The sequence below is a fragment of the Pseudophryne corroboree genome, chromosome 2 (assembly GCF_028390025.1).
Source record: "Pseudophryne corroboree isolate aPseCor3 chromosome 2, aPseCor3.hap2, whole genome shotgun sequence".
Lineage (NCBI taxonomy): Eukaryota > Metazoa > Chordata > Amphibia > Anura > Myobatrachidae > Pseudophryne > Pseudophryne corroboree.
Window position 1 is genome coordinate 746,874,872 of NC_086445.1, and position 27,338 is coordinate 746,902,209.

The following is a 27,338-nucleotide window of genomic DNA, read 5'->3' on the forward strand; positions in this document are numbered from 1 at the left end:
CAAGTTCAAAATGGAGTCTCTAAGGGCAGTGATATCAGGTCTGGAGGAGGGGGAATTCCTAGTATCCCTGGATATCAAGGATGCGTACCTCCACATTCCGATTTGGCTGCCGCATCAAGCTTATTTTCGATTCACACTGTTGGACTGTCATTTTCAGTTCCAGGCCCTCTTATTTGGTCTGTCCACAGTACCGAGGGTATTCACCAAGGTGATGGTGGAAATGATGATTCTCTTCCGCGGACAGGGGGTAAACATAATTCCGTATCTGGACGATCTGCTGATAAAGGCATCGTCCAAGGAGAAGCTGTTACGGTCCATAGCAATCATGACCCAGCTTCTCAGGAAACATGGTTGGATCCTGAATCTTCCAAAGTCACATTTGGAACCAACCAGGAGGTTGTCCTTTCTGGGAATGATCCTCGACACGGAGATGCAGAGGGCGTTTCTCCAGGAAGAAAAGGCGTTGGTGATTCAAACGATGGTCCGGGATGTCCTGAGCCAGCCCGGATGTCAGTTCATCAGTGCATTTGCCTTCTGGGGAAGATGGTGTCCTCTTACGAGGCTCTGCAGTACGGGAGGTTTCATGCTCTGTCTTTCCAACTGGATCTCCTGGACAAGTGGTCGGGATCCCATCTACACATGCACCAAGGAATACATCTGTCTCCAAATGCCAGGATTTCACTCCTCTGTTGGCTGCAATTACCTCACCTTCTGGAGGGCCGCAGGTTCGGGATTCAGGACTGGATCCTTCTAACCACGGATGCAAGTCTCCGGGGCTGGGGCACAGTCACTCAAGGGGAAACCTTTCGAGGAAGGTGGTCAAGTGTGGAAGCCGGCCTGCCGATAAACATTCTGGAATTAAGAGCCATCTACGACAGTCTTCTCCAAGCGGCCCATCTTCTGAGAAATCAGGCCATTCAAGTGCAGTCGGACAATGTGACAACAGCGGCTTACATAAACCGACAGGGCAGAATGAAAAGCAGAGCTGCAATGTCAGAGGTAACAAGAATCATCCTCTGGGCAGAAAAACACGCGTTGGTGCTGTCGGCAATCTTCATTTCCGGGAGTAGACAACTGGGAAGCGGACTTCCTCAGCAGACACTATCTCCATCCAGGGGAGTGGGGTCTCTATCCGGAGGCAGGGGCGGATCCAGAAAAAAATTACAGGGGGGGCACCATAAGGGGCGTGGCTTGGTTGGAATGGGCGTGGCTTCGTTTGAATGGGCTTGGTATTGCAGGAAAAGACTACCTTATACCCCAGTTTTGCAACCTGCACGCCCAGACGTTGGCCACCACAGGAAAGAAAATTAATCCTGATTCATGCCCCTTACATTATTTGTCATTTTTCCTCCTTATAGTAATGCCCAGTATACATTATTCCACATACTGCAATGGCCCTTAGACATTATTCCACACACAATAATGCACATGACACAATATGCACACACTGTAATGCCCCAGACACATTATGCCACACACCGTAATGCCTGTGACACATTATGACAGGAATCGCAATGCCCGTTATACATTATGCTACACACTGCACTGCCCCTGATACATTATAGCACATACAATGCCTGTGACACATTATGACACACACCGCAATGTCCGTGATACATTATGCCACACACTGCAATGCCCGATACATTATAGCACATACAATGCCTGTGACAGATTATGCCACACACTGCAATGACCTTGAGACATTATACCACAATGCCCGTGATATAGTATACCATACACCGTAATGCCTGTGACACATACCGCAATGCCCGTTATACCCTATGCCACACACCGCAATGCCCGTTCTATATTATGCCACACTGCAATGACCCTGAGACATTATACCACATACCACAATGCCCGTGATATAGTATACCACACACCGTAATGCCTGACACATTATGACACACACCGCAATGTCCGTGATACATTATGCCACACACTGCAATGACCCTGAGACATTATACCACATATCACAATGCCAGCGATATAGTATACCATACACCGTAATGCCTGTGACACATTATGATACACACCGCAATGTCCGTGATACATTATGCCACACACCGTAATGCCCATTACACATTAAGTCCTACAGTAAGGCTTCTAATTACTTTTCAATTACCTGCTCGTTGTCAGGGGTTTCATGCACTGGGTGTCATGCTCGTTGCCAGGGGTTTCATGCTCTTGGTTCCATGCACGGTGCCAGGGGTTTTCATGCTCAGGGTGTCATGCTCGTTGCCAGGGGTTTCATGCACTGGGTGTCATGCTCGTTGCCAGGGGTTTCATGCACTGGGTGTCATGCTCGTTGCTAGGAGGTAGTCCTTGTTGCTAGGGCTGTGCTCCCAGTGCCACATATGTCCCCAGTGCCAGATATTCCCCCACGGTGCCAGGTACTCGCATGCCCCCAGTGCCAAATATAGCCCCCCCCCCATGTGCCAGGTACACATATACCCCCAGTGCCAGATATTCCCCGACAGTGCCACATATGCCCCCAGTGCCACATATGCCCCAGTGCCAGATATCCCCCCCCCCAGTGCCACATATGCCCCCAGTGCCAGATATCCCCCCCAGTGCCACATATGCCCCCAGTGCCAGATATTCCCCCCCCCCCAGTGCCATATATGCCCCCAGTGCCATATATGTCCCCAGTGCCAGATATTCTCCCCCCCCCTCCCTGCCAAATATGCCCCCAGTGCCAGATATTCCATCCCCAGTGCCATATATGCCCCCAGTGCCAGATATTCCCCCCAGTGCCATATATGTCCCCAGTGCCAGATATTCTCCCCCCCCCTCCCTGCCAAATATGCCCCCAGTGCCAGATATCCCCCCCCCCAGTGCCAGATATGCCCCCAGTGCCAGATATGCCCCCAGTGCCAGATATTCCCCCCAGTGCCATATATGTCCCCAGTGCCAGATATTCTCCCCCCCCCTCCCTGCCAAATATGCCCCCAGTGCCAGATATAACCCCCCAGTGCGTCCCCCCCCCCCCTTCCTCCGCCGCTGCTGCTCCCCCCGCTCCCCTGCTGTTAGGAGGGACACGGAGGGCACAGTGCGCGCCTCTCCTGTGTCCCTCCTGGGTCTCCGGCGGCCGCGGGTCACTGTAATGAAGGAAGTGCTCACGAACGGCACTTCCTTTATGAGACCCGCGGCCGCCGGAGACCCAGGAGGGACACAGGAGAGGCGCGCACTGTGCCCTCCGTGTCCCTCCTAACAGCAGGGAGGAAACGAGACCGCAGACTGACATGCGGACGCTCGTCCGCATGTCAGTCTGCACTAAAAATGACAGGGGGGGCACGTGCCTTGGTGCCCCCCCCCCCCCTAAATCCGCCACTGTCCGGAGGTGTTCAAGGAGGTGACAGATCATTGGGGCGTACCCCAGATCGACATGATGGCCTCTCGTCTCAACAAGAAGCTTCGGCAGTATTGTTCCAGGTCGAGGGACCCGCAAGCAGTGGCGGTGGATGCCCTAGTGACTCCGTGGGTGTTCCAGTCGGTGTGCGTGTTTCCTCCACTTCAACTCATCCCAAGAGTTCTAAAGCTTATAAGGACAACAAAGGTACAAGCGATCCTCATTGCTCCAGACTGGGTGAGAAGGGCTTGGAACGCGGATCTTCTGGATCTACTGCAAGAAGAGCCGCCTCTTCCTCTTCGGGAGGACCTGTTGCAGCAGGGGCCGTTCGCCTATCAAGACTTACCGCGGCTACGTTTTACGGCACAGAGGTTGAACGCCTGATACTAGCTCGGAAGGGCATTCCGAACAAGGTTATTTCTACTCTGATACGGGCTAGGAAAGGATTAACATCTAAACATTACCATCAAATTTGGTCCCGCTGTATTAAAAGTGGTCGAGACAACAAAAGGGTTTTTCTCAATTGCCTTCTTCGGTGAGTGCCCTGCATGGATTTTTTTTTGCCTTCTCAAGGCAGTTCATGATGGTACGGTCATCATAGCCCCTGGCCTTAAATCTATTTCTCATATCCTCCAACTGTATAATAGTTGTATTCGGATCCGAAGGACCCTCATGAATTGGGAAATAGGTAAATTACGTTTTAATGATCCTGGATGGTGGCTATCAAAAGATAATAATGTATTCCTATCGGTCATTTTCCTAAACAGTTTGTAAACCATAGCCTGACTCAGTGGTATAGACGCTTACATCCAGGAAATCAATAGATTCCCTATCAAAGTGCATAGTGAGCCTAATCGGTGAGTCAAGTAAATTAAGATATTCAAACATCTCAAGGAGGGATTCTTCAGTGTTATTCAATATCAAGAAAATATTGTCAATAAATCGCCGATAGAAGGCGATACTATCTCCAAACAGCGGGAAGATGTTTTCATTTCATATTCATTCATATATAGGTTAGCATAAGAAGGGGCGATATTACTCCCCATAGCTGTACCTGCCGTTTGAAGATAGTACCGCCCCCCAAAGCGAAAGTAGTTACATGTCAAAATGAGCTCAAGTAATTCCATCAAAAATTCAGTCGGAGTCCCAGTATGTAAGTTAATCAAAGTCCTCCTAGTAGCGGCTAAGCCAGCACCATGGGGGATCACAGTATAAAGGGACGTAACGTCCAAGGTGACCAAAATCCTCCGATCAGCATAAGGAAGCAAATTCAAGTCTCAAAAAGTCACCCGTATCTTTAAGATAACTACTGGTTTCCTTCACACAGATCTGTAAAAAAACTGTCCACATATTGAGCCCGGCGGCTTGTCCAATGTTTTGTGAATTTTTGGCAGTAAATACAGTATCGGGCAAATAGGAAATTCTGTTTTTAGGAAACCAGTAGTTTCTTCATCAATCCAAGCATGGACTAGAGCAGCATCAAGTAGTTTATCCAATCGGCTCTTAAAGGTCAACACCGGGTCACTCGGTAATAATCTATAAGTGTCACTATCCGCAAGTTGTCTCAATGCCTCAGAGTTATGCTCACTAGTATCTAATAGTACCACCGCCCCACCCTTGTCGGCAGGTCTCACGGTAATCCGTGAATTATTCTTTAGATCACTTAAAGCTCTTCTCTCAGCCCCATTGAGATTGTATCTACACTTTTTGTGTTTTCCAAGTGACTTTTTTACATCCTGATCCAACATCCTAGTGAAGGTCCTTATACTAGGATTTAAGGATGGGGGGTCATAGGTACTCTTTCTCTTAAACATCCTAGTAGTTTGATCGTCTATCATGGGATTAGAAAATTTCTCTATAAGTCTCAATTTCCTACCAAACTTAAATCTATCAATGGCCCAATCAAATTCATTAAATTTAGGTGTAGGTATGAAGCTCAAACCTCTAGAGAGTAAACTAGTTTCTGAGGATGAGAGTTTATGTGAGGATAGGTTAATCACTGATTCTTCTGAGCTTTGGGTTGCTTTTTCTTTTCTTTTGTATTTGCCCCGCCGGAGGTATGGCCTTCTGCGTTTAAAGTCAATTCCCCAAATTGTGATCGGGTATTAGCCCTCGGTAAGGGGGGCTTTGAATGTGTCTGAGAGTCAGAAGAATCTCTCTCAGATGAAGAGTAACTATCAAAATGCACCTGATTCTGTCTATAGCTATTGCCCCTGAACCTGAAAGTAGGGTTTTCATTCCCAGTCAGCCAATTGTAGACTCTATGATCCTTATAGTCCCGATCAACTTTCTCAAGTTTAGATCGTTTAAAGGAAATAAGGTCTTTACGATACTTATCGGTTTGTTTAAGTTTAACCATCCATTGTTGTGTATTATCCTTTTGTAAGGAATCAATGGCTGCCGGTTTAAAACTAGTGATCTCAGTTCTTAGTTTTTTCAGATCACTCCCTACTTCCTCAGTCACCAGTAGAAGCAGATCAAATGAGCACTTATTTAAAATGGAACACCATTTACTACAAAAGGCCGGGTTGCCCCTCCCAATTGTAGGGATATTTTTTAAACGAAAGCCCCGTGGGATCTGCTTTTTACGGAAGTAATCGGAAAGAAATTGTCCGTGTAACAATAAATCTATCTCCCTCTTTTCAAGGTTCAGAAGTTTATGATATAGATCTAAAACACTCTCGTCTGAATTTAGTGACTTCGAATAGATTCCAGCAAACACCCGTTCAGCATCCTCATCAGTAAATGCCAATGAGTCATGTTCAGCAGCATGTAATAGTTCAGTAGAGACAAGGTTCTCCATATAGAGGAATAAGCCAACCGTGTCAAATCACAATAGGCAAAGCCCACCTGTTAGTCTATACCACTAAGTCAGGCCACAAACTGCAAAAAAAGCAAAAAAAAAATGTGTATAGTCACATGTATATGCACATGAAAAATAAAAAATAAAAAATAGAAAATAAAGAATAAAAATATATATATATATAAGTGAAAAAACGACAAAACTTCAAAACTAGAAGAATTTCTCCATAGTATTATGTGAGCAGCATTTTGTAGAAAAAAAATATATATATCAGAAAAATATATAGAGAAAAATATCCATTTAAGCATTAATAGCAAACGGTCCACAGATCATCAAGGTCCAATCCATTCAGAGGAAATGTCCATTAAAAGTAATTCAAGAGTAGCTTAAGTCCATATAATATAATCACTGGTGCAGGACATAATTTGCAAAACTATGCAAAATATCATATACATGTTAGGGTCTCCTGCCCTGTGCTGCCACGTCATCATGACAACCGGGAGACAAGTGCTAGCGGAGTAACCTGAGCGCAGCTGATACTCCGGTTCGGGTCTTTTGCTGTGCAGTGGTTACAGGCAGGGGATCCGGTGCTGGTTTTTGTGCTCACAGTCTGTGAGGTCTGAGGGGGGCGTGGACAGCACCTGCTTTATAAGGCCTCTTCTCAGGTTAAGCAGATGCTGCTGAATCTTTGTTGGTTAGTCAGTTCCTGAAAGTTAGCCAGTACTGTGTAGCTTTGTATTTGTTGTTGCTTACTGCAAATAGGCCTGGGGATTTGGTACTACACTCTGCCAATCCAGACCTAGCAGTAAGACTGGAGTCAGTCGTTTAGCCTGCTGAGGTTCTTTTGCTATTCTGTGAACCCAGCAGGTTTGTGGCTGTACTTTCAGACCTGCCTGCTTAATCCTCTCTCACTGTGCAGGGCGTTCATGTGTCAGTTTAGTGGCAGTAAGCTGAACCTGGGCCCTGCAAGTGAGAATTAGGGTTGTGGAGACTCTCCTTGTGTCTATTATTCCATCTCTGACCAAGGAGTTTACTGCCACACCCGTTGGTAACCCTTTAGGGTTTTGCTGTTGCCCTTAGCAACAGCATTTCGGGTTCTCTACGTATTAAACACAACATCTTGCTTTTTCCATCTGAGCATTTCTAATACTAGGGAGACACCCAATTTCTTAGCCTCTGGGCTTCTCTGTTCACTCTGTGTTGGTTTTGTTACCCTATCACCTTCTGTGTACGTTATGTCATATTTCCCAGTCTGTCTGTGAGTTCATTTGTTTTGCATCCCTCTCTGTTCAGACACCAGTACATTCCTGCAGGCACTGGTGTGCATAACAGTTCAAACACCAGTACATTCCTGCAGGCACTGGTGTGCATAACATATTCAGCAGCCCAATACTCCTGTTGAAATTTTGTGGGAATATGGAGCATACCCCTCAAAATATGTTGCAACAGGTGGTCAATCAGGTGCAGGTCCTGACTCGTCAATTTAATGATTTGTCCATTAAAATGCACACCTCCCAGGCCGCTGGCGGAGCTCCCGCAGCAGCAGCACCTTCAGGGGTTAAGGAGCCGAAAGTAAATCTTCCGGATCGTTTTTCTGGAGATCGCTCGCAGTTCTTTTGTTTCAAGGAGAGCTGCAAGTTATATTTCCAGCTTAGGCCTCAGTCTTCTGGGTCAGAGATTCAGCGGATGGGCATAGTGATTTCCTTGCTACAAGGAGACCCACAGGTCTGGGCATATGGGTTGCAGCCTGACTGTCCGTCGCTTAAAAGTGTTGATGCTTTTTTTACGGCACTGGGCATGTTGTATGATGACCCTGACAAGACGGCCTCAGCCGAGGCTCAGATTTCGATCCTTAAGCAAGGGCGAAGGCCAGTTGAGGTTTACTGTACGGAGTTTCGGAGGTTGGCCCATGATACCCAGTGGAATGACCCAGCCCTGAGACACCAGTACCGAAGAGGTCTTTCTAACCAGATAAAAGACCAACTGGTACAATATCCCTTGCCTGATAGCTTGGATCAGCTCATGCAGTTATCCATCCGGGTGGATAGACGGCTGAGAGAGCGTAGGCTTGAAAGGGAGACCGAGGTTTCCTTCTTTCCCAAGGGAACCTCAGACTCTGAGGAATTTTCCGAGGAGCCTTTGCAGATTGGGGCTACCCGCCTCTCCTCGCGTGAGAAGACGCGGAGGAGACAGCAGGGGTTGTGTTTGTACTGTGGGAATAAGGGTCATGTGGTAGTATCATGCCCAGAAAAGCCGGAAAACTTCAGGGCCTGAGGGTGATGGGAAATATCCTGTCAGGCCAGAAGTCAGAATTTCCCAAGAAGACTTTTATCATTCCGGTGACCTTGAAGATCCTCGGTCAAACTGTCAAGACTGAGGCCTTTGTGGACAGTGGGGCCGACGGGGTTTTTATGGACCGCCAATTCGCCCTGAAACACTCTGTTTCCTTAGTACCCTTCGCGTCGGAAATTGAGATTTGTGGGTTAAACGGGGAACCATTATCCCAGGGTAAAATTACCTCTTGCACTAGCCAGATTTCTTTGTTTATTGGAGCCACACACTCTGAAAAATTATCCTTTTATGTGACTGTCTGTACTTTTGCCCCATTGGTGTTGGGGTTACCCTGGTTAAGGGCCCACAATCCTCAATTTGACTGGGTCTCTGGGGAGATTCTTAGTTGGGGTACTGATTGTTTCAGGAGTTGCTTGAGCCTTCCAGTCAGGCTCTCGCAGCTAAGTTTGCCAGGATTGCCATAACACTAAAGGGTGTTATGCAGATTTTGCGGACGTGTTCTCCAAAAAAGTTGCAGAGGTACTACCTCCCCATCGCCCCTATGACTGTGCCATTGATTTGTTGCCGAATGCTAAGCTTCCCAAGAGCAGGTTGTACTCCCTGTCACATCCTGAGACTCAGGCTATGGCAGAGTACATTCAGGAGAACTTGGCTAAAGGATTTATCAGACCTTCACAGTCTCCAGTTGGGTCGGGGTTCTTCTTCGTGGGTAAAAAGGACGGTTCATTGCGACCCTCCATCGACTTCAGGGAATTGAACCGTATCACGATTAAAAACTCATACCCACTGCCTCTCATTTCGGTCTTGTTTGACCAGCTTCGTACTGCCACCATTTTTTCTAAGATTGACCTACGCGGTGCGTACAATCTAATCCGAATAAGAGAGGGGGATGAATGGAAGACTGCCTTTAATACCCACTCAGGGCATTATGAATATTTGGTGATGCCTTTTGGGCTCTGTAATGCCCCGGCAGTCTTCCAGGATTTCATGAACGATGTGCTCAGGGAATATTTGGATAGATTCTTAGTTGTATACTTAGATGACATCCTAATCTTCTCCCATTCCCTGGAGGAACATCGGAAGCATGTACGCTTAGTCCTCCAGAAACTCAGAGACCACCGGCTTGGGGCGAAGCTGGAGAAGTGCGAATTTGAAGTTCAGCAAATCGCATTTCTAAGATATATTATCTCCCCAGAAGGTTTCCAAATGGAGGGTTCCAAGGTACAGGCAGTCCTGGATTGGGTGCAGCCCACTAGTTTGAAGGCGCTTCAGCGTTTCCTGGGCTTTGCAAATTTTTATAGACGATTTATCGCTGGATTTTCGTCTATAGTGGCGCCCTTGGTGGCACTCACTAAGAAAGGGGCGGATGTTGCTCACTGGTCTCGTGAGGCCAAAGCGGCTTTTGCCCGTCTCAAAAGGGCATTTGTCTCGGCCAAGGTGCTGCGACACCCAGATCCAGAGCGTCCTTTTGTGGTGGAGGTGGATGCCTCTGAGATGGGTATTGGGGCAGTGCTCTCTCAGATGGGAGTATCTGATAATCGCCTTCATCCCTGTGCTTACTTTTCCCGTAAATTTTCGCCTGCCGAGATGAATTATGACGTGGGTAACCGGGAATTGTTGGCTATTAAGGATGCACTCGAGGAGTGGAGACACTGGCTTGAGGGGGCTAAGTTTGTGGTCTCAATTCTCACCGACCATAAGAATTTGGCATATTTAGAGTCAGCGAAGCGTCTCAATGCCAGGCAGGCACGATGGGCTTTGTTTTTTGCTCGCTTTAATTTTTTGATAACATATCGCCCTGGGTCAAAAAACATCAAGGCTGATGCGCTCTCGCGGAGTTTTGCTCCAATCCAGGAGACCACCGAGGAGCCGTTGCCCATTGTGTCCCCATCATGTATTAAAGTGGGCATTACCCAGGACCTCTTGTCATTAGTCCTTAGAGCACAGGAGCAGGCTCCTCCAGACCTTCCGGTAGGTCTTTTGTTTGTGCCTCCTAGGTTAAGACAGCGAGTGTTCCTGGAATTCCATGCCAAGAAGTCGGCAGGTCACCCGGGTATTGCCAGAACTCGGGAGTTGCTATCTAGGGCGGTGTGGTGGCCCTCGGTGGCTAAGGATGTGGATCAGTGGGTTCGGGCATGTGACATCTGTGCCCGAAATAAGACTCATAGAGGGGTTCCTGTTGGCCCATTACATCCACTCTCTATTCCATCTAAGCCATGGACCCACATTTCAATGGATTTTGTTGTGGACTTGCCCAAATCCTCGGGGATGACAGCCATCTGGGTTGTCGTTGACAGGTTTTCGAAGATGGCGCACTTCGTTCCACTGGTTGGGCTGCCATCGGCCAGACGCCTGTCTGAGTTATTTATGCTGCATGTTGTGCGTCTCCACGGGTTGCCACTTGATGTGGTCTCTGACCGCGGATCCCAGTTTGTGGCCAAATTCTGAAGGGCATTTTGTTCCGATCTCCAGATTTCTGTCAGCTTGTCGTCAGGCTACCATCCGCAGTCTAATGGGCAGACTGAAAGGGTGAACCAGTCCTTGGAGCAGTTCCTCAGGTGTTATGTCTCCAAGTGTCAGACTGACTGGGTTGCTCATCTGTCAATGGCGGAGTTTGCCTATAACAACGCGGCTCACTCTGCTACAGGGATCTATCCCTTCCTTTGTGTGTATGGGCATCATCCTAAGGCCAATTCTTTTGACCCCCTGGACTCCACGCCTGGTGGTTCCTCTGTCGTTTCGGTCCTTAGAGGTATTTGGAGGAAAGTGAAGAAAGCCCTTGTGTCTGTGTCATTAGTGACCAAAAGGGTTTTTGATAAGCGGAAAAGACCCTGCAGCTTCAAATTAGGAGACTTCGTCTGGTTGTCTACCAAGAATTTGAAGTTGAGACAGCCATCTCATAAGTTAGGCCCCCGGTTCATCGGCCCTTATAAGATCACCAGGGTTATCAATCCGGTGGCATTTCAGTTAGATCTGCCCCGTTCTTTGGGTATCAATAAAACATTTCATTGTTCCCTTTTTAAAACGGGCGATTAGTAATCCTTCTTCCAGAGGAAGACCTTCCCCTCTTCTGATACGTGGCCAGAGGGAGTTTGTTGTTGAAAGGATTCTTGACTCCAAGATGGTTCGGGGTCGGCTGTCATTTTTGGTGCACTGGAAGGGGTATGGCCCGGAGGAGCGGTCGTGGGTGCGCAGTTGTGATCTTCATGCCCCCAGACTGATACGCTCTTTCTTCTCGCAGTTCCCCGATAAACCCGGTGGTAGGGGTTCTTTGACCCCTCGTCAGAGGGGGGGTACTGTTAGGGTCTCCTGCCCTGTGCTGCCACGTCATCATGGCAACCGGGAGACAAGTGCTAGCGGAGTAACCTGAGCGCAGCTGATACTCCGGTTCGGGTCTTTTGCTGTGCAGTGGTTACAGGCAGGGGATCCGGTGCTGGTTTTTGTGCTCACAGTCTGTGAGGTCTGAGGGGGGCGTGGACAGCACCTGCTTTATAAGGCCTCTTCTCAGGTTAAGCAGATGCTGCTGAATCTTTGTTGGTTAGTCAGTTCCTGAAAGTTAGCCAGTACTGTGTAGCTTTGTATTTGTTGTTGCTTACTGCAAATAGGCCTGGGGATTTGGTACTACACTCTGCCAATCCAGACCTAGCAGTAAGACTGGAGTCAGTCGTTTAGCCTGCTGAGGTTCTTTTGCTATTCTGTGAACCCAGCAGGTTTGTGGCTGTACTTTCAGACCTGCCTGCTTAATCCTCTCTCACTGTGCAGGGCGTTCATGTGTCAGTTTAGTGGCAGTAAGCTGAACCTGGGCCCTGCAAGTGAGAATTAGGATTGTGGAGACTCTCCTTGTGTCTATTATTCCATCTCTGACCAAGGAGTTTACTGCCACACCCGTTGGTAACCCTTTAGGGTTTTGCTGTTGCCCTTAGCAACAGCATTTCGGGTTCTCTACGTATTAAACACAACATCTTGCTTTTTCCATCTGAGCATTTCTAATACTAGGGAGACACCCAGTTTCTTAGCCTCTGGGCTTCTCTGTTCACTCTGTGTTGGTTTTGTTACCCTATCACCTTCTGTGTACGTTATGTCATATTTCCCAGTCTGTCTGTGAGTTCATTTGTTTTGCATCCCTCTCTGTTCAAACACCAGTACATTCCTGCAGGCACTGGTGTGCATAACAATACACAGGTAATGTCCACACTCACGTGTTGCATATAAACTTGCTGGGGTGGCATCCAGATAGATGAGACAAAAATCCCATTCTAACACAAATCCAAGAGAAAGCAGGAGCACTCACCAGTCTTCAAAGCAATAAAGGGTTTTTAATCAGACCATCAGTGCAAGGATAAGATCAACGTTTCGGTCTATATGTAGACCTTTGTCAAGATAATTATACACTGAAAGGATTACCCTTATATACCCTACATAGATCCAACCACCAATTTATCAAAGCAACACCCCCACACCCCATACAGAGATTATAATGATAATAAACATATCCACATACATATAAAATGTATAAGAAACAACTTTCAAAGCACCAGTAATCACCCTACCTAATTCCAGTCATGACTACAGGCACCGATCGTGTGTGTACCACTGAAAATACATTCATACTCAAAGTTCTCCGGCGTGCGTTCCACAGGCGTCCTCACTTCCTGTAAGTGAAGCGCATCAGCTGACCGGAAGTCAAGCGCTACCATAGCAACAGAGCGCCGAGACCAGATCGTGCTGAATCCGACACAGCCTCATGGATATTAGGAGCGCAAGCTCCCACAAAGGTCAAATAGTCCTAGCATTTATTAGTATTATCCTCACCACTCATAATATAGATCATGAAATTCAAATAAATCAATCCGTCAACCGGAAGTGACACGTTGCTATAGCAACTTTACCGGCATATAAGGAATATATCAAAAGTCAGGACTGGATAGGCAGGGCGATATTGGTATCAGGGGAAGCTACATAGTTATACATGTGTACGTATAATATATAATTTCTCTAACGTCCTAGTGGATGCTGGGGACTCAGTCAGGACCATGGGGAATAGCGGCTCCGCAGGAGACAGGGCACATCTAAAGAAAGCTTTTAGGATCACATGGTGTGTACTGGCTCCTCCCCCCATGACCCTCCTCCAAGCCTCAGTTAGGTTTTTGTGCCCGTCCGAGCAGGGTGCAATCTAGGTGGCTCTCCTAAAGAGCTGCTTAGAAAAAGTTTTTTTTAGGTTTTAAATCTCAGTGAGTCCTGCTGGCAACAGGCTCACTGCATCGAGGGACTTAGGGGAGAGATTTTCAACTCACCTGCGTGCAGGATGGATTGGAGTCTTAGGCTACTGGACATAGCTTCAGAGGGAGTCGGAACACAGGTCATCCTGGGGTTCGTCCCGGAGCCGCGCCGCCGACCCCCCTTACAGATGCTGAAGATCGGAGGTCCGGAAACAGGCGGCAGAAGACTCTTCAGTCTTCATGAAGGTAGCTCACAGCACGGCAGCTGTGCGCCATTGTTGCTACACACTTCTCACTGACCAGTCACGGAGGGTGCAGGGCGCTGCTGGGGGCGCCCTGGGCAGCAATATTAAATACCTTTAGTGGCAAAGAATACATCACATATAGCCATTAAGGCTATATGTATGTATTTAACCCAGGCCAGATTTCTCAAAACCCGGGAGAAAAGCCCGCCGGAAAAGGGGCGGAGCTTATTCTCCTCAGCACTCAGCGCCATTTTCCTGCTCAGCTCCGCTGTGAGGAAGGCTCCCAGGACTCTCCCCTGCACTGCACTACAGAAACAGGGTAACAAAGAGAAGGGGGGCATAAATTGGCGATATTTATATATTAAAAGCGCTTATAACAAAAACAACACCTTTTAGGGTTGTTTATATACATTTATAGCGCTTTTGGTGTGTGCTGGCAAACTCTCCCTCTGTCTCCCCAAAGGGCTAAGGGGGTCCTGTCTTCGATTAGAGCATTCCCTGTGTGGCTGCTGTGTGTCGGTACGTGTGTGTCGACATGTATGAGGACGATGTTGGTGTGGAGGCAGAGCAATTGCCGATAATGGTGATGTCACCCCCTAGGGAGTCGACACCGGAATGGATGGCTTTAGTTATGGAATTACGTGATAATGTTAGTACATTACAAAAGTCAGTAGACGAAATGAGACGGCCGGAAAACCAGTCAGTACCGGCTCAGGCGTCTCAGACACCGTCAGGGGCTGTAAAACGTCCCTTACCTCAGTCAGTCGACACGGGTACCGACACAGATGAATCTAGTGTCGACGGTGAAGAAACAAACGTATTTTCCAACAGGGCCACACGTTATATGATCACGGCAATGAAGGAGGCTTTGCAGATCTCTGATACTGCTGGTACCTCAAAAAGGGGTATTATGTGGGGGGTGAAAAAACTACCTGTAGCTTTTCCAGAATCAGAGGAATTGAATGACGTGTGTGATGAAGCGTGGGTTAACCCAGATAGAAAACTGCTAATTTCTAAGAAGTTATTGGCATTATACCCTTTCCCACCAGAGGTTAGGACGCGCTGGGAAACACCCCCTAGGGTGGATAAGGCGCTCACACGTTTATCAAAGCAAGTGGCGTTGCCGTCTCCTGATACGGCCGCCCTCAAGGATCCAGCGGATAGGAGGCTGGAAACTAACCTGAAAAGTATATACACTCATACTGGTGTTATACTGCGACCGGCAATAGCCTCAGCCTGGATGTGCAGTGCTGGGGTAGTGTGGTTGGATTCCCTGACTGAAAATATTGATACCCTGGATAGGGACAGTATTTTATTGACTCTAGAGCAATTAAAGGATGCGTTTCTTTATATGCGAGATGCTCAGAGGGATATTTGTACTCTAGCATCAAGAGTAAGTGCGATGTCCATATCTGCCAGAAGAAGTTTATGGACGCGACAGTGGTCAGGTGATGCGGATTCCAAAAGGCATATGGAAGTGTTGCCATATAAAGGAGAGGAATTATTTGGGGTCGGTCTATCGGATCTGGTGGCCACGGCAACTGCCGGCAAATCCACTTTTTTACCTCAGACCCCCTCCCAACAGAAAAAGACACTGTCTTTTCAGCCGCAGTCCTTTCGCTCCTATAAAAACAAGCGAGCAAAAGGACAGTCTTATCTGCCGCGAGGCAGAGGAAAGGGTAAGAGAGGGCAGCAAGCAGCCCCTGCCCAGGACCAGAAGCCCGCCCCGGGTTCTACAAAGCCATCAGCATGACGCTGGGGCTTTACAAGCGGACTCAGGAGCGGTGGGGGGTCGACTAAAGATTTTCAGCAATCAGTGGGCTCGCTCACAGGTGGACCCGTGGATCCTGCAGATAGTATCTCAGGGTTACATGTTGGAGTTCGAAAGGTCTCCCCCTCGCCGGTTCCTAAAGTCTGCTTTACCAACGTCTCCCTCAGAAAGGACGACGGTATTGGAAGCCATTCACAAGCTGTATTCTCAGCAGGTGATAGTCAAGGTACCCCTCCTACAACAGGGAAAGGGGTATTATTCCACACTATTTGTGGTACCGAAGCCGGACGGTTCGGTAAGACCTATTCTAAATCTGAAATCCTTGACCCTGTACATACAGAAATTCAAGTTCAAGATGGAGTCACTCAGAGCAGTGATAGCGAATCTGGAAGAAGGGGACTTCATGGTGTCCCTGGACATAAAAGATGCTTATCTGCATGTCCCAATTTACCCCTCACACCAAGGGTATCTCAGGTTCGTGATACAAGACTGTCATTATCAGTTTCAAACGCTGCCGTTTGGTTTGTCCATGGCCCCTCGGGTCTTTACCAAGGTAATGACCGAAATGATGGTTCTTCTACGAAGAAAAGGCGTATTAATTATCCCTTACTTGGACGATCTCCTGATAAGGGCAAAGTCCAGAGAACAGCTGGAAGTCGGTGTAGCACTAACCCAAGTAGTGTTTCAGCAACACGGGTGGATTCTGAATCTTCCAAAATCTCAATTGACCCCGACAACACGTCTGCTGTTCCTGGGAATGATTCTGGACACGGTTCAGAAAAAGGTGTTTCTCCCGGAGGAGAAAGCAAGGGAGTTATCCGAACTGGTCAGGAACCTCCTAAAACCAGGAACTGTGTCAGTACATCAATGCACAAGAGTCCTGGGAAAGATGGTGGCTTCTTACGAAGCAATTCCATTCGGCAGATTCCATGCACGAACATTTCAGTGGGATCTGCTGGACAAATGGTCCGGATCGCATCTGCACATGCATCAGCGGATAACACTGTCACCAAGAACAAGGTTGTCTCTCCTGTGGTGGTTGCAGAGTGCCCATCTGTTAGAGGACCGCAGGTTCGGCATACAGGACTGGGTCCTGGTGACTACGGATGCCAGCCTACGGGGCTGGGGAGCAGTCACACAGGGAAGAAACTTCCAGGGTGTATGGTCAGACCTGGAGACGTCTCTTCACATAAATATACTGGAGCTAAGAGCGATATACAATGCTCTAAGCTTGGCAAAACCGCTGCTTCAGGGTCAGCCGGTGTTGATCCAGTCGGACAACATCACGGCAGTCGCCCACGTAAACAGACAAGGCGGCACGAGAAGCAGAAGAGCAATGACAGAAGCTGCAAGGATTCTTCGCTGGGCGGAAAATCATGTCATAGCACTGTCAGCAGTGTTCATCCCGGGAGTGGACAACTGGGAAGCAGACTTCCTCAGCAGACACGACCTTCACCCGGGAGAGTGGGGACTTCATCCGGAAGTTTTCCACATGATTGTGAACCGTTGGAAAAAACAAAAGGTGGATATGATGGCGTCTCGCCTCAACAAAAAACTGGACAGATATTGCGCCAGGTCAAGAGACCCTCAGGCAATAGCTGTGGACGCTCTGGTAACACCATGGGTGTACCAGTCAGTGTATGTGTTTCCTCCTCTGCCTCTCATACCAAAGGTACTGAGAATTATTCGGAAAAGGGGAGTAAGAACAATACTAGTGGCTCCGGATTGGCCAAGAAGAACTTGGTATCCGGAACTTCAAGAGATGCTCACGGAGGATCCGTGGCCTCTACCTCTAAGAAGGGATCTGCTTCAGCAGGGACCTTGTATGTTCCAAGACTTACCGCGACTGCGTTTGACGGCATGGCGGTTGAACGCCGGATTCTAAAAGAAAAGGGCATTCCAGAGGAAGTTATTCCTACCTTGATTAAGGCTAGGAAGGAAGTGACCGCACAACATTATCACCGCATTTGGAGAAAATATGTTGCGTGGTGTGAAGCCAAGAAGGCCCCAACGGAAGAATTTCAATTGGGTCGATTCTTACATTTCCTGCAGGCAGGATTGTTTATGGGCCTCAAATTGGGGTCTATTAAAGTTCAAATTTCGGCCTTATCAATCTTCTTCCAGAAGGAATTGGCTTCAGTGCCTGAAGTACAAACTTTTGTCAAGGGTGTACTACATATACAGCCCCCGATTGTGCCCCCAGTGGCACCGTGGGATCTAAACGTAGTTTTGGATTTTCTCAAATCTCATTGGTTTGAGCCTCTCAAATCTGTAGATTTGAAGTATCTTACATGGAAAGTAACCATGCTACTGGCCCTGGCTTCAGCCAGGAGAGTTTCAGAGTTGGCGGCTTTATCGTACAAAAGCCCATATCTGATTTTCCATTCGGACAGGGCAGAACTGCGGACACGTCCTCATTTTCTCCCTAAGGTGGTTTCGGCTTTTCACTTGAACCAGCCTATTGTGGTGCCTGCGGCTACTAGCGACTTGGAGGACTCCAAGTTACTGGACGTTGTCAGAGCATTAAAAATATATATTTCAAGGACAGCTGGAGTCAGAAAATCTGACTCGTTGTTTATATTGTATGCACCCAACAAGATGGGTGCTCCTGCGTCTAAGCAGACGATTGCGCGTTGGATCTGTAGCACAATCCAACTTGCACATTCTGTGGCAGGCCTGCCACAGCCTAAATCTGTAAAGGCCCACTCCACAAGGAAGGTGGGCTCATCTTGGGCGGCTGCCCGAGGGGTCTCGGCATTACAACTTTGCCGAGCAGCTACGTGGTCAGGGGAGAACACGTTTGTAAAATTTTACAAATTTGATACTCTGGCTAAGGAGGACCTGGAGTTCTCTCATTCAGTGCTGCAGAGTCATCCGCACTCTCCCGCCAGTTTGGGAGCTTTGGTATAATCCCCATGGTCCTGACGGAGTCCCCAGCATCCACTAGGACGTTAGAGAAAATAAGAATTTACTTACCGATAATTCTATTTCTCATAGTCCGTAGTGGATGCTGGGCGCCCATCCCAAGTGCGGATTGTCTGCAATATTTGTACATAGTTATTGTTACAAAAATCGGGTTATTATTATTGTTGTGAGCCATCTTTTCAGAGGCTACTTCGTTTGTTATCATACTGTTAACTGGGTTCAGATCACAAGTTGTACAGTGTGATTGGTGTGGCTGGTATGAGTCTTACCCGGGATTCAAGATCCTTCCTTATTGTGTACGCTCGTCCGGGCACAGTACCTAACTGAGGCTTGGAGGAGGGTCATGGGGGGAGGAGCCAGTACACACCATGTGATCCTAAAAGCTTTCTTTAGATGTGCCCTGTCTCCTGCGGAGCCGCTATTCCCCATGGTCCTGACGGAGTCCCCAGCATCCACTACGGACTATGAGAAATAGAATTATCGGTAAGTAAATTCTTATTTTTTTTTGTGCACTCTTTTATTTTTTATTTTCCAATTTGACTTATTTCATTCTGTTAGATAGAAATTAACTTAATAAATGTATGTATTTAGTATCAATGATCTCCTTCGTAGAGTGCCTCCAGACACGTTTAACTTCTCTCTGCATAAAAGGGAATTTAAACTGTAAACTCCCATTGGGACAGGGAGTGCTGTGTAATATGATTGGTGCAGTATAAATAAAAAATAATAGCAATGTTCTCCCCCAGAAAACTTTGCCAGCCTGGTGGAATGAAGAAGCAATTGGCTGGCGGCAGTGTAATCTGGCTGGACGCATATAGGGGTATATGCAATTCCAGGCGAATTGCGGCACTTTTTCGCCCGTTTTTAAATTCGACCGTCTAATTCCGGCAGGAGGGTGCCGGAATTCGACATAGTCAATAAAAAACGAATTTGACAGTCCCGCTGTCGAAAAATGGCCGATTTGACGGATTTTGATTAGATTTTTAAAAATGTTTAAACGGTAAAAAACCCGAAAAAAATTTGCGTGGGATCCCCCCTCCTAAGCATAACCAGCCTCGGGCTCTTTGAGTCGGTCCTGGTTGCTAAAATACGGGGAAAAAAATGACAGGGGATCCCCCGTATTTTAACAACCAGCACCGGGCTCTGCGTCTGGTCCTGGTGCAAAAATTACGGGGGTCAGCGGGTAACCCCACCGTTGACAGCAAAGTTCCCACCATTGAAACTAATGGAGGGAGCTGTGTGATGCGCTGTCTGCCAGCTCAGACACGAAGTGGTGCTTCCTGATTGGCTGAAGGAACCTTCTGTGACAGGAGTCACGGGGGGTCTCTGCATTCGGGGAAAGGGGTCCCATGTGTAAACATGGGAACCCTTTCAGTCCGTCTGGTTCGGGTAAATGCGCTTTTTTGTTTTGCCAAGTACGTGGATTACAATAAAAGAACCGGATACTGGATCAGGTGAGTATAATTTATTTTCAGGTACCCCGGACGTCGACATTGGAGACGTGGCCAGAGTCGGCGTGTCAACATAGGTAAGTATGTGTGTCAGCATGTATGTAATAAAGTTATACTTTCACGGTGCGTGTGTGTCCTGTTTTTATTTGGGTATTTTTTTTGCAGTAGAACTACAGGTACCAGCGGGCCCGTTTCCCCCCCCCCCCCCCGCATGCTGGTACTTGTGGTTCTCCAAGTACCGGCTTGTGGGGGAGGCTTGCTGGGACTTGTAGTTCTTCTGCAAAAAAACATTCTTACATTTTCAACAAGGCTATCAGCCCCCCATCCGCAGCCCGTGGATGGGGGGGGGCAGCCTCGGGCTTCACCCCTGGCCCTAGGGTGGCTGGGGGGGACCCCTTGATTGAAGGGGTCCCCACTCCTCCAGGGTACCCCGGCCAGGGGTGACTAGTTGGGTATTTAATGCCACGGCCGCAGGGAGCGGTATAAAAGTGTCCCCCGGCTGTGGCATTATCTGTCCAGCTAGTGGAGCCCGGTGCTGGTACAAAAAAATACGGGGGACCCCTACTCTTTTTGTCCCCCGTATTTTTTTGCACCAGGACCAGGTGCAGAGCCCGGTGCTGGTTGTTAAAATACGGGGGATCCCCTGTCATTTTTTTTTTTCCCCCGTATTTTGGCAACCAGGACCGGCTCAAAGAGCCCGAGGCTGGTTATGCTTAGGAGGGGGGACCCCACGCATTTTGTTTTCTTCTGATTTTTACCCCATTACATAAAAAAAAAATAATAATAATAAATAAATATATATATATATATATATATATATATATATATATATATATATATATATATATATATATATATAATATACCGCATATGGGTGGTCATTCCAAGTCGTTTGCTCGGTAAATTTCATCGCATCGCAGCGATTTTCCGCTTAGTGCGCATGCGCAATGTCCGCACTGCGACTGCGCCAAGTAATTTTGCTATGAAGTTAGTATTTTTACTCACGGCTTTTTCATCGCTCAGGCAATCGTAGTGTGATTGACAGGAAATGGGCGTTTCTGGGCGGAAACAGGCCGTTTTAAGGGCGTGTGGGAAAAAAAGCTACCGTTTCCGGAAAAAACGCAGGAGTGGCTGGAGAAACGGGGGAGTGTCTGGGCGAACGCTGGGAGTGTTTGTGACGTCAAACCAGGAACGACAAGCACTGAACTGATCGCAGATGCCGAGTAAGTCTGAAGCTACTCTGAAACTGCTAAGAAGTTTGTAATCGCAGTATTGCGAATACATCGGCCCTCATTCCGAGTTGATCGGTCGCAAGGCGAATTTAGCAGAGTTACACACGCTAAGCCGCCGCCTACTGGGAGTGAATCTTAGCTTCTTAAAATTGCGACCGATGTATTCGCAATATTGCGATTACTAACTACTTAGCAGTTTCAGAGTAGCTCCAGACTTACTCTGCCTGTGCGATCAGTTCAGTGCTTGTCGTTCCTGGTTGACGTCACAAACACACCCAGCGTTCGCCCAGGCACTCCCACCGTTTCTCCGGCCACTCCTGCGTTTTTTCCGGAAACTGTAGCGTTTTCAGCCACACGCCCCTGAAACGCCGTGTTCCCGCCCAGTAACACCCATTTCCTGTCAATCACATTACGATCGCCGGAGCGAAGAAAAAGCCGTGAGTAAAAATACTTTCTTCATAGTAAAGTTACTTGGCGCAGTCGCAGTGCGAACTTTGCGCATGCGTACTAAGCGGATTTTCACTGCGATGCGATGAAAAAGAACGAGCGAACAACTCAGAATGAGGGCCATCGTTCGCAAATTTAAGATGCTAAGATTCACTCCCAGTAGGCGGCGGCTTAGCGTGAGCAACTCTGCTAAAATCGCCTTGCGAGCGAACAACTCGGAATGACCTCCATGGTGCGGCACTCCAAGCGACGTAACAAAGTACACTTACATCCGTAGTGAAGACAACGTTTCAATGCTTTTACTTGTGCATTTTCATCATTTTCATCAGGTCCTGATGAAAATGCATAAGTAAAAGCATTGAAACGTTGTCTTCACTACGGATGCAAGTGTACTTTGTTACGTCGCTTGGAGTGCCGCATCATATGCTGTGTATATCCCAATAACTGTGGAGGCACCCAGCGCTATTGGACTGTCTAATGGGAGAGCCGGACCTGCATGTTGTGTGTGTATATGTATATATATATATATATGTATATGTGTGTGTGTATGTATATATATATATATATATATATATATATATATATATATATATATATGTGTGTGTGTGTGTGTGTGTGTGTGTGTGTGTGTGTATGTATATATATATATATATATATATATATATATATATAATATGTGTATATATATGTATATATATGTGTATATATGTATATATGTATGTATATATATATATATATATATATATATATATATATACACATATATACACCAAGTACCTAATCCCTTCTAATATAAATAGATATGCTATTACCAATTTAAAAAAAAAACACACAAAAAAACATGTTTTTAAAAATAATTATTAGATTCCGCCAGCAAAGTGTGGTGGATTGAAAATGACGAATTTACTGTCTAAAAGCACTATTGTCGAATTTACAATCTTCAATTGAATATACTTTTGTCGAAATGCCGCATTTCTACCATTGCAGAAATGTTGAATTTGACAAATGTCGAATTTCAAAAAGTCGAATTTGGAATGGCCGTATTTTTGACGAAAATTACTGAATTGCATTGTCGGTTTTTTGTTTTTTTGGGCGAAAATGTCCCGTTTTTCAACATTTTCGGGAATTTGACCGCAATTGCATATACCCCATAATTTTTAAAGTCTCTTACATATTAGGGTGGCCAGTTCCAGGATCGGGTTCGGCAGGATCCTGGGATTTAGGCCAAAAATCATCTGGGATTCAATCCCAGGATTGGAAGGTCCCTTTGTGTTTTTAAAGCCTGGCAGCTTTAGAGCATCCTCAGGAGGCTCAGGCGCTGCACCCTGTGCAGCGTGACGTGAAGTCAGAGGTCACGCTGCGCAGTTAGCCGGCCGCCATCGCCCGCCGCCGAGCTTGAAGGTAGTGCGGTGTGGAGGGGACGGGCGGACACGCAGGATAAAAGCTTATCCCGGGATTGAAAAAATAGCCTGCGATTGGCCACCCTATTACAAATAGAGTATTGCGCATTTGCTGGCTGGTCACCAATATAATGGTACCCAGCAATGCATGCTGAGACACTGTGCATGTCCGCACTTTGTCTGCCCTCTCTCCAATGTTCTCGCCATCCATCTGCCTTTTAAAGATGGGGGAGGGATCTCTGTTACTATGCCTGTTACAGTAATGTAAGCATAGCGTTACTCTGGATTTTGTCTGTTAGATGGCTGGAGCAAGACAGTGCTGGGTGGCATATAAAAAAGGTGGAGGGAGTGTTCACGAAATTGATCCTGTGCAGAACATTGAATAGACAGTTGGAGCTTGATTTCTCCAAGTAAAATATCTACAGTATGGCAATGGCTATGGGTAATTCTGTGTGGACCAATAGCTAGAATGATATTACAATATTAAGCTTATTGTAGATTTCAAATATTTGTAATTTTGTTTTGGTAAGATTGTTGCAGATCCTTTTCTGAAAGCATTGCCTTTTCATGTTTCCAAGTTATATCTATTTATTTTTTGCTATTAGGACTAATAATAACTGATCTCTCCAAGGTTAAGAGTAAATGGATCAATCCGTTGGAAATTGGAGTGTGCCACTTGCTGCCTTTGGATGACTGTGGTATTGAGACAATGTCTGTTACTCTAATAGATGCCAACCATTGCCCTGGCTCTGTTATGTTCCTGTTTGAGGGATACTTTGGTACTGTCCTATATACAGGTAACTATGTGATAACTTCTTAGAATCAGTTTCTCAGAGGGATATTCTTGTTTTATTGCATTGCAACATCTGCCTGTGCTTCTTTTCGTACCTGTAATGGCCATATCAGGAAATACTGATGGATAGTTGAAGGGGTTCACTATGGCTGGCCGGCGGTCGGGCTCCCGGCGACCAGCATACCGGCGCCGGGAGCCCGACCGCCGGCTGACCGACAGTGCGGCGAGCGCAAATGAGCCCCTTGCGGGCTCGCTGCGCTCGCCACGCTACGCGCGCCACACTATTTTATTCTCCCTCTATGGGGGTCGTGGACCCCCACGAGGGAAAATAAGTGTCGGTATGCCGGCGGTCGGGCTCCCGGCGCCGGTATACTGAGCGCCGGGAGCCCGACCGCCGGCATACAGAAGACCACCCAGTTGAAGTACTGACACGCTTGAACCCATATTGCACTAAATAACTGTGCCCCCCTCATTTTACACTGTTAGCTGTTTAACAGTGTTTTGGCGGGCCCAGCATCTCTGTGAGGAGAAAATGGCGCTGTATAGAGTTGTGAGGGTTAAGCCCCTTCTCGGCGTGCTTCAGTCCCGTTATTTTTGCATATTTTTATACTGGCGGGGGTCAGTATACAGTGCCTATGCACTATCACTTTGCCAGGTCATATCTAAGAGGTATGTTGCTGCCCAGGGCGCCCCCCCCCCCCGTGCCCTGCACACCTGTAGTGCCGCTTGTGTGTGGGAGCAATGGCGCGCTGCGCGGTACCTCAGAGATCCTGAAGTCTTCTGCCGTCACTGAAGTCTTCTGTTTTTCTAATACTCACCGGCTTCTTTCTTCTGGCTTTGTGAGGGGGGTGACAGCGCGGTTTCGGGAACGAGCAGCTAGGCGAACCAAGTGATCAGACCCTCTGGAGCTAATGGTGTCCAGTAGCCTAAGAAGCAGAGCCCTTGAACTCAGAAGAAGTAGGTCTGCTTCTCTCCCCTCACTCCCACGATGCTGGGAGCCTGTAGCCAACAGGTCTCCCTGAAAATAATAAACCTAACATAAAGTCTTTTCAGAGAAACTCAGGAGAGTTCCCCTAGTGTGTGTCCAGTCTCTCTGGGCACAGAGTATAACTGAAGTCTAGAGGAGGAGCATAGAGGGAGGAGCCAGTTCACACCCATTCAAAGTCTTATAGTGTGCCCATGTCTCCTGCGGATCCCGTCTATACCCCATGGTCCTTTTGGAGTCCCCAGCATCCTCTAGGACAGGCATTCCCAACCACGGTCCTCAAGGCACACCAACAGTGCAGGTTTTAGTGATATCCAGGCTTCAGCACAGATGGTTAAATCAAAATAACTGAGGTCATCTGTGTTCAAGCCTGGATATCACTAAAATCAGTACTGTTAGTGTGCCTTAAGGACCGAGGTTGGGAATGCCTGCTCTAGGACGTATGAGAAAATGGATTTAAAAAAAAAAAAAATGCCAAAAAGGCCTGCAATTGAATACCCTGTTTCGAATTAGTGCCATTTTTTTTCCCACCAGTCAAAAAAAGGCTCTTAATTAAATACCCCCTTAGTGTTCGAGGGTTTTGTTTTGTTTTTTTTAACCATTGCTTGTGTTTTAATAGCACTACTGTATAATGTCTAGTTAAGAGTAAGGGGTATATTCAATTGAAGACGAAACTGAAGTCTTGTCGGAAAGACGCCAGTTTTCGACTTTTTCAGTTCGGGAGGTGTTACGACCTATTCAATCCCAGGCTTTTTTTATACAAAAGTCGGGAAATTCGACTTTTTGGCAAGCACATGGATCGGCGGAATAGCTGCCAATCCGCGTGCTTCTGTCGGAAACTGGGCCAAATCCGACAGATTTTGGCCCTGTTTCCGACCATCTCAATCCGACTTTAACAAAAGTCGTATTGAGATGAGATAGCGGAGAGGGGGGAGAGCAGCGGCTACAGCACACCATATGCAGGAGAATGTTGCACAGCCGCCACTTACGACAGAGTTCAGCAAGCAAGGTTTTGCTTGCTGGAGCCGGGTGGACGCTGCCGTGAGGTCTGGCGGCAGTACCACATCCTCCTAAAACGCTGCTGTAGTGCTGCTCTCACCCATCTCGGCTCCCTCATCTCAATACGACTTTTTTAAAAGTCTGATTGAGATGGTCATTGAATAGCCCATGTCTGATCCATTCCGACAAATGAATGTCGGAATGGATCCGACTTCAATTGAATATACCCCTAAATGTTGTTATGGCTTCTTGCCAGTTGAAACCACTTTGGTCGTCTTTCCAAAATTTTAAAGTCATGACCTTTTTAGTTTTGTTTTTCATATTTGTGAATAGTAAAGCATGCATTTCCAGTGTAGGTGAGTATTGTATTTCAAAGAGGATCAAAAACATTTGCTTGCCCAATTTTAAGTATAAAATAATAAATAAATATAAATCTGGTTTTGCCATTAATTACTGATCACATATCTACAGTGATTTCTACGATTTAGGTGATTTCCGCTTCAGCCCCCTTATGCTAAAATACCCACCACTAAGGAATCAGAAGATTGATGTTCTTTACCTGGACAATACAAACTGTGACCCTGAACGCAAATTGCCCTCTCGCCAAGAAGCAACAAATCAAATTAAGGAAATAATTAATGATCATCCATCCCATGACATAGTTATTGGTAAGTGGAACATTTTATTTTTTTAAACTAATTAAAGTAGAGGTCTGCTATTTTGCTAGTAAACACCGTTCCTTTCCAGATGTCGGAATAGGAGGGATCTGCTGCCTAGGCTCCCTCTTTGGATGATGCTCCCCCTCCTTTTTGACAAACAGCTAATTCTGCCACCAACTGAATTACTGAGCCTCCACTTTTCTAACCCATTGTGGCTTTTATGGTCCTGAACCCTGACAGATTCAAATCTCCTTTTGGCAATGATGGCAAGAAGGGGAGACACTCTCCTAAATGTCTGCAACTTTACTTCTGTGGCTGGAGATATAAATTTCTGCATAGCAATTTTTTTCTTTCACCTATATTAAAGGGGGGGATTCATTTGTGGCGTAAAGTGAAATCTATTTAAAAAACCTCCTTACTGTGGGCCTGATTCAGAGGTAGGAATAAACCGTGTTGCGCTGATAGAGGATCATCTTCTGAGTTTTAGTAAAGCAAAAGAGAGCTAATAACTGTGCACTTGGACAAACCATGTTGCACTGCAAGAGATGCAAATACCTACAAATACGGTCGTTTATTTACACTGCAATTTAGATTTAAGGGGGTCTTTCCGAGTTGTTCGCTCGTTGACGGTTTTCGCAACGGAGTGATTAAGGCAAAAATGCGCATGGTACGCAGTGCGCATGCGCATGGTATGCAGTGCGCATGCGGTAAGTATTTTAGCACAAAACTTAGTAGATTTACTCACGTCCGAACAAAAAATTT

The 27,338-nt window shown here is 46.9% G+C and overlaps 1 protein-coding gene across 4 annotated transcripts in view; it reads left to right on the top strand.

Moving 5' to 3' along the window:
- LOC135047012 (5' exonuclease Apollo-like) overlaps positions 1–27,338 on the top strand; it is a 98,839-nt gene that overhangs the window by 30,638 nt on the left and 40,863 nt on the right. For 3 of the 4 annotated variants that reach the window (XM_063955417.1, XM_063955415.1, XM_063955416.1), the window contains 2 exons: positions 23,772–23,937; positions 26,406–26,585. In XM_063955417.1, coding sequence (XP_063811487.1) covers positions 23,850–23,937; positions 26,406–26,585 — 268 coding nt within the window. In that variant the 5' untranslated portion in view covers positions 23,772–23,849. Of the gene's footprint in view, positions 1–23,745; positions 23,938–26,405; positions 26,586–27,338 lie in introns of all 4 variants that reach the window. The other variant, XM_063955418.1, reaches the window with a different exon arrangement.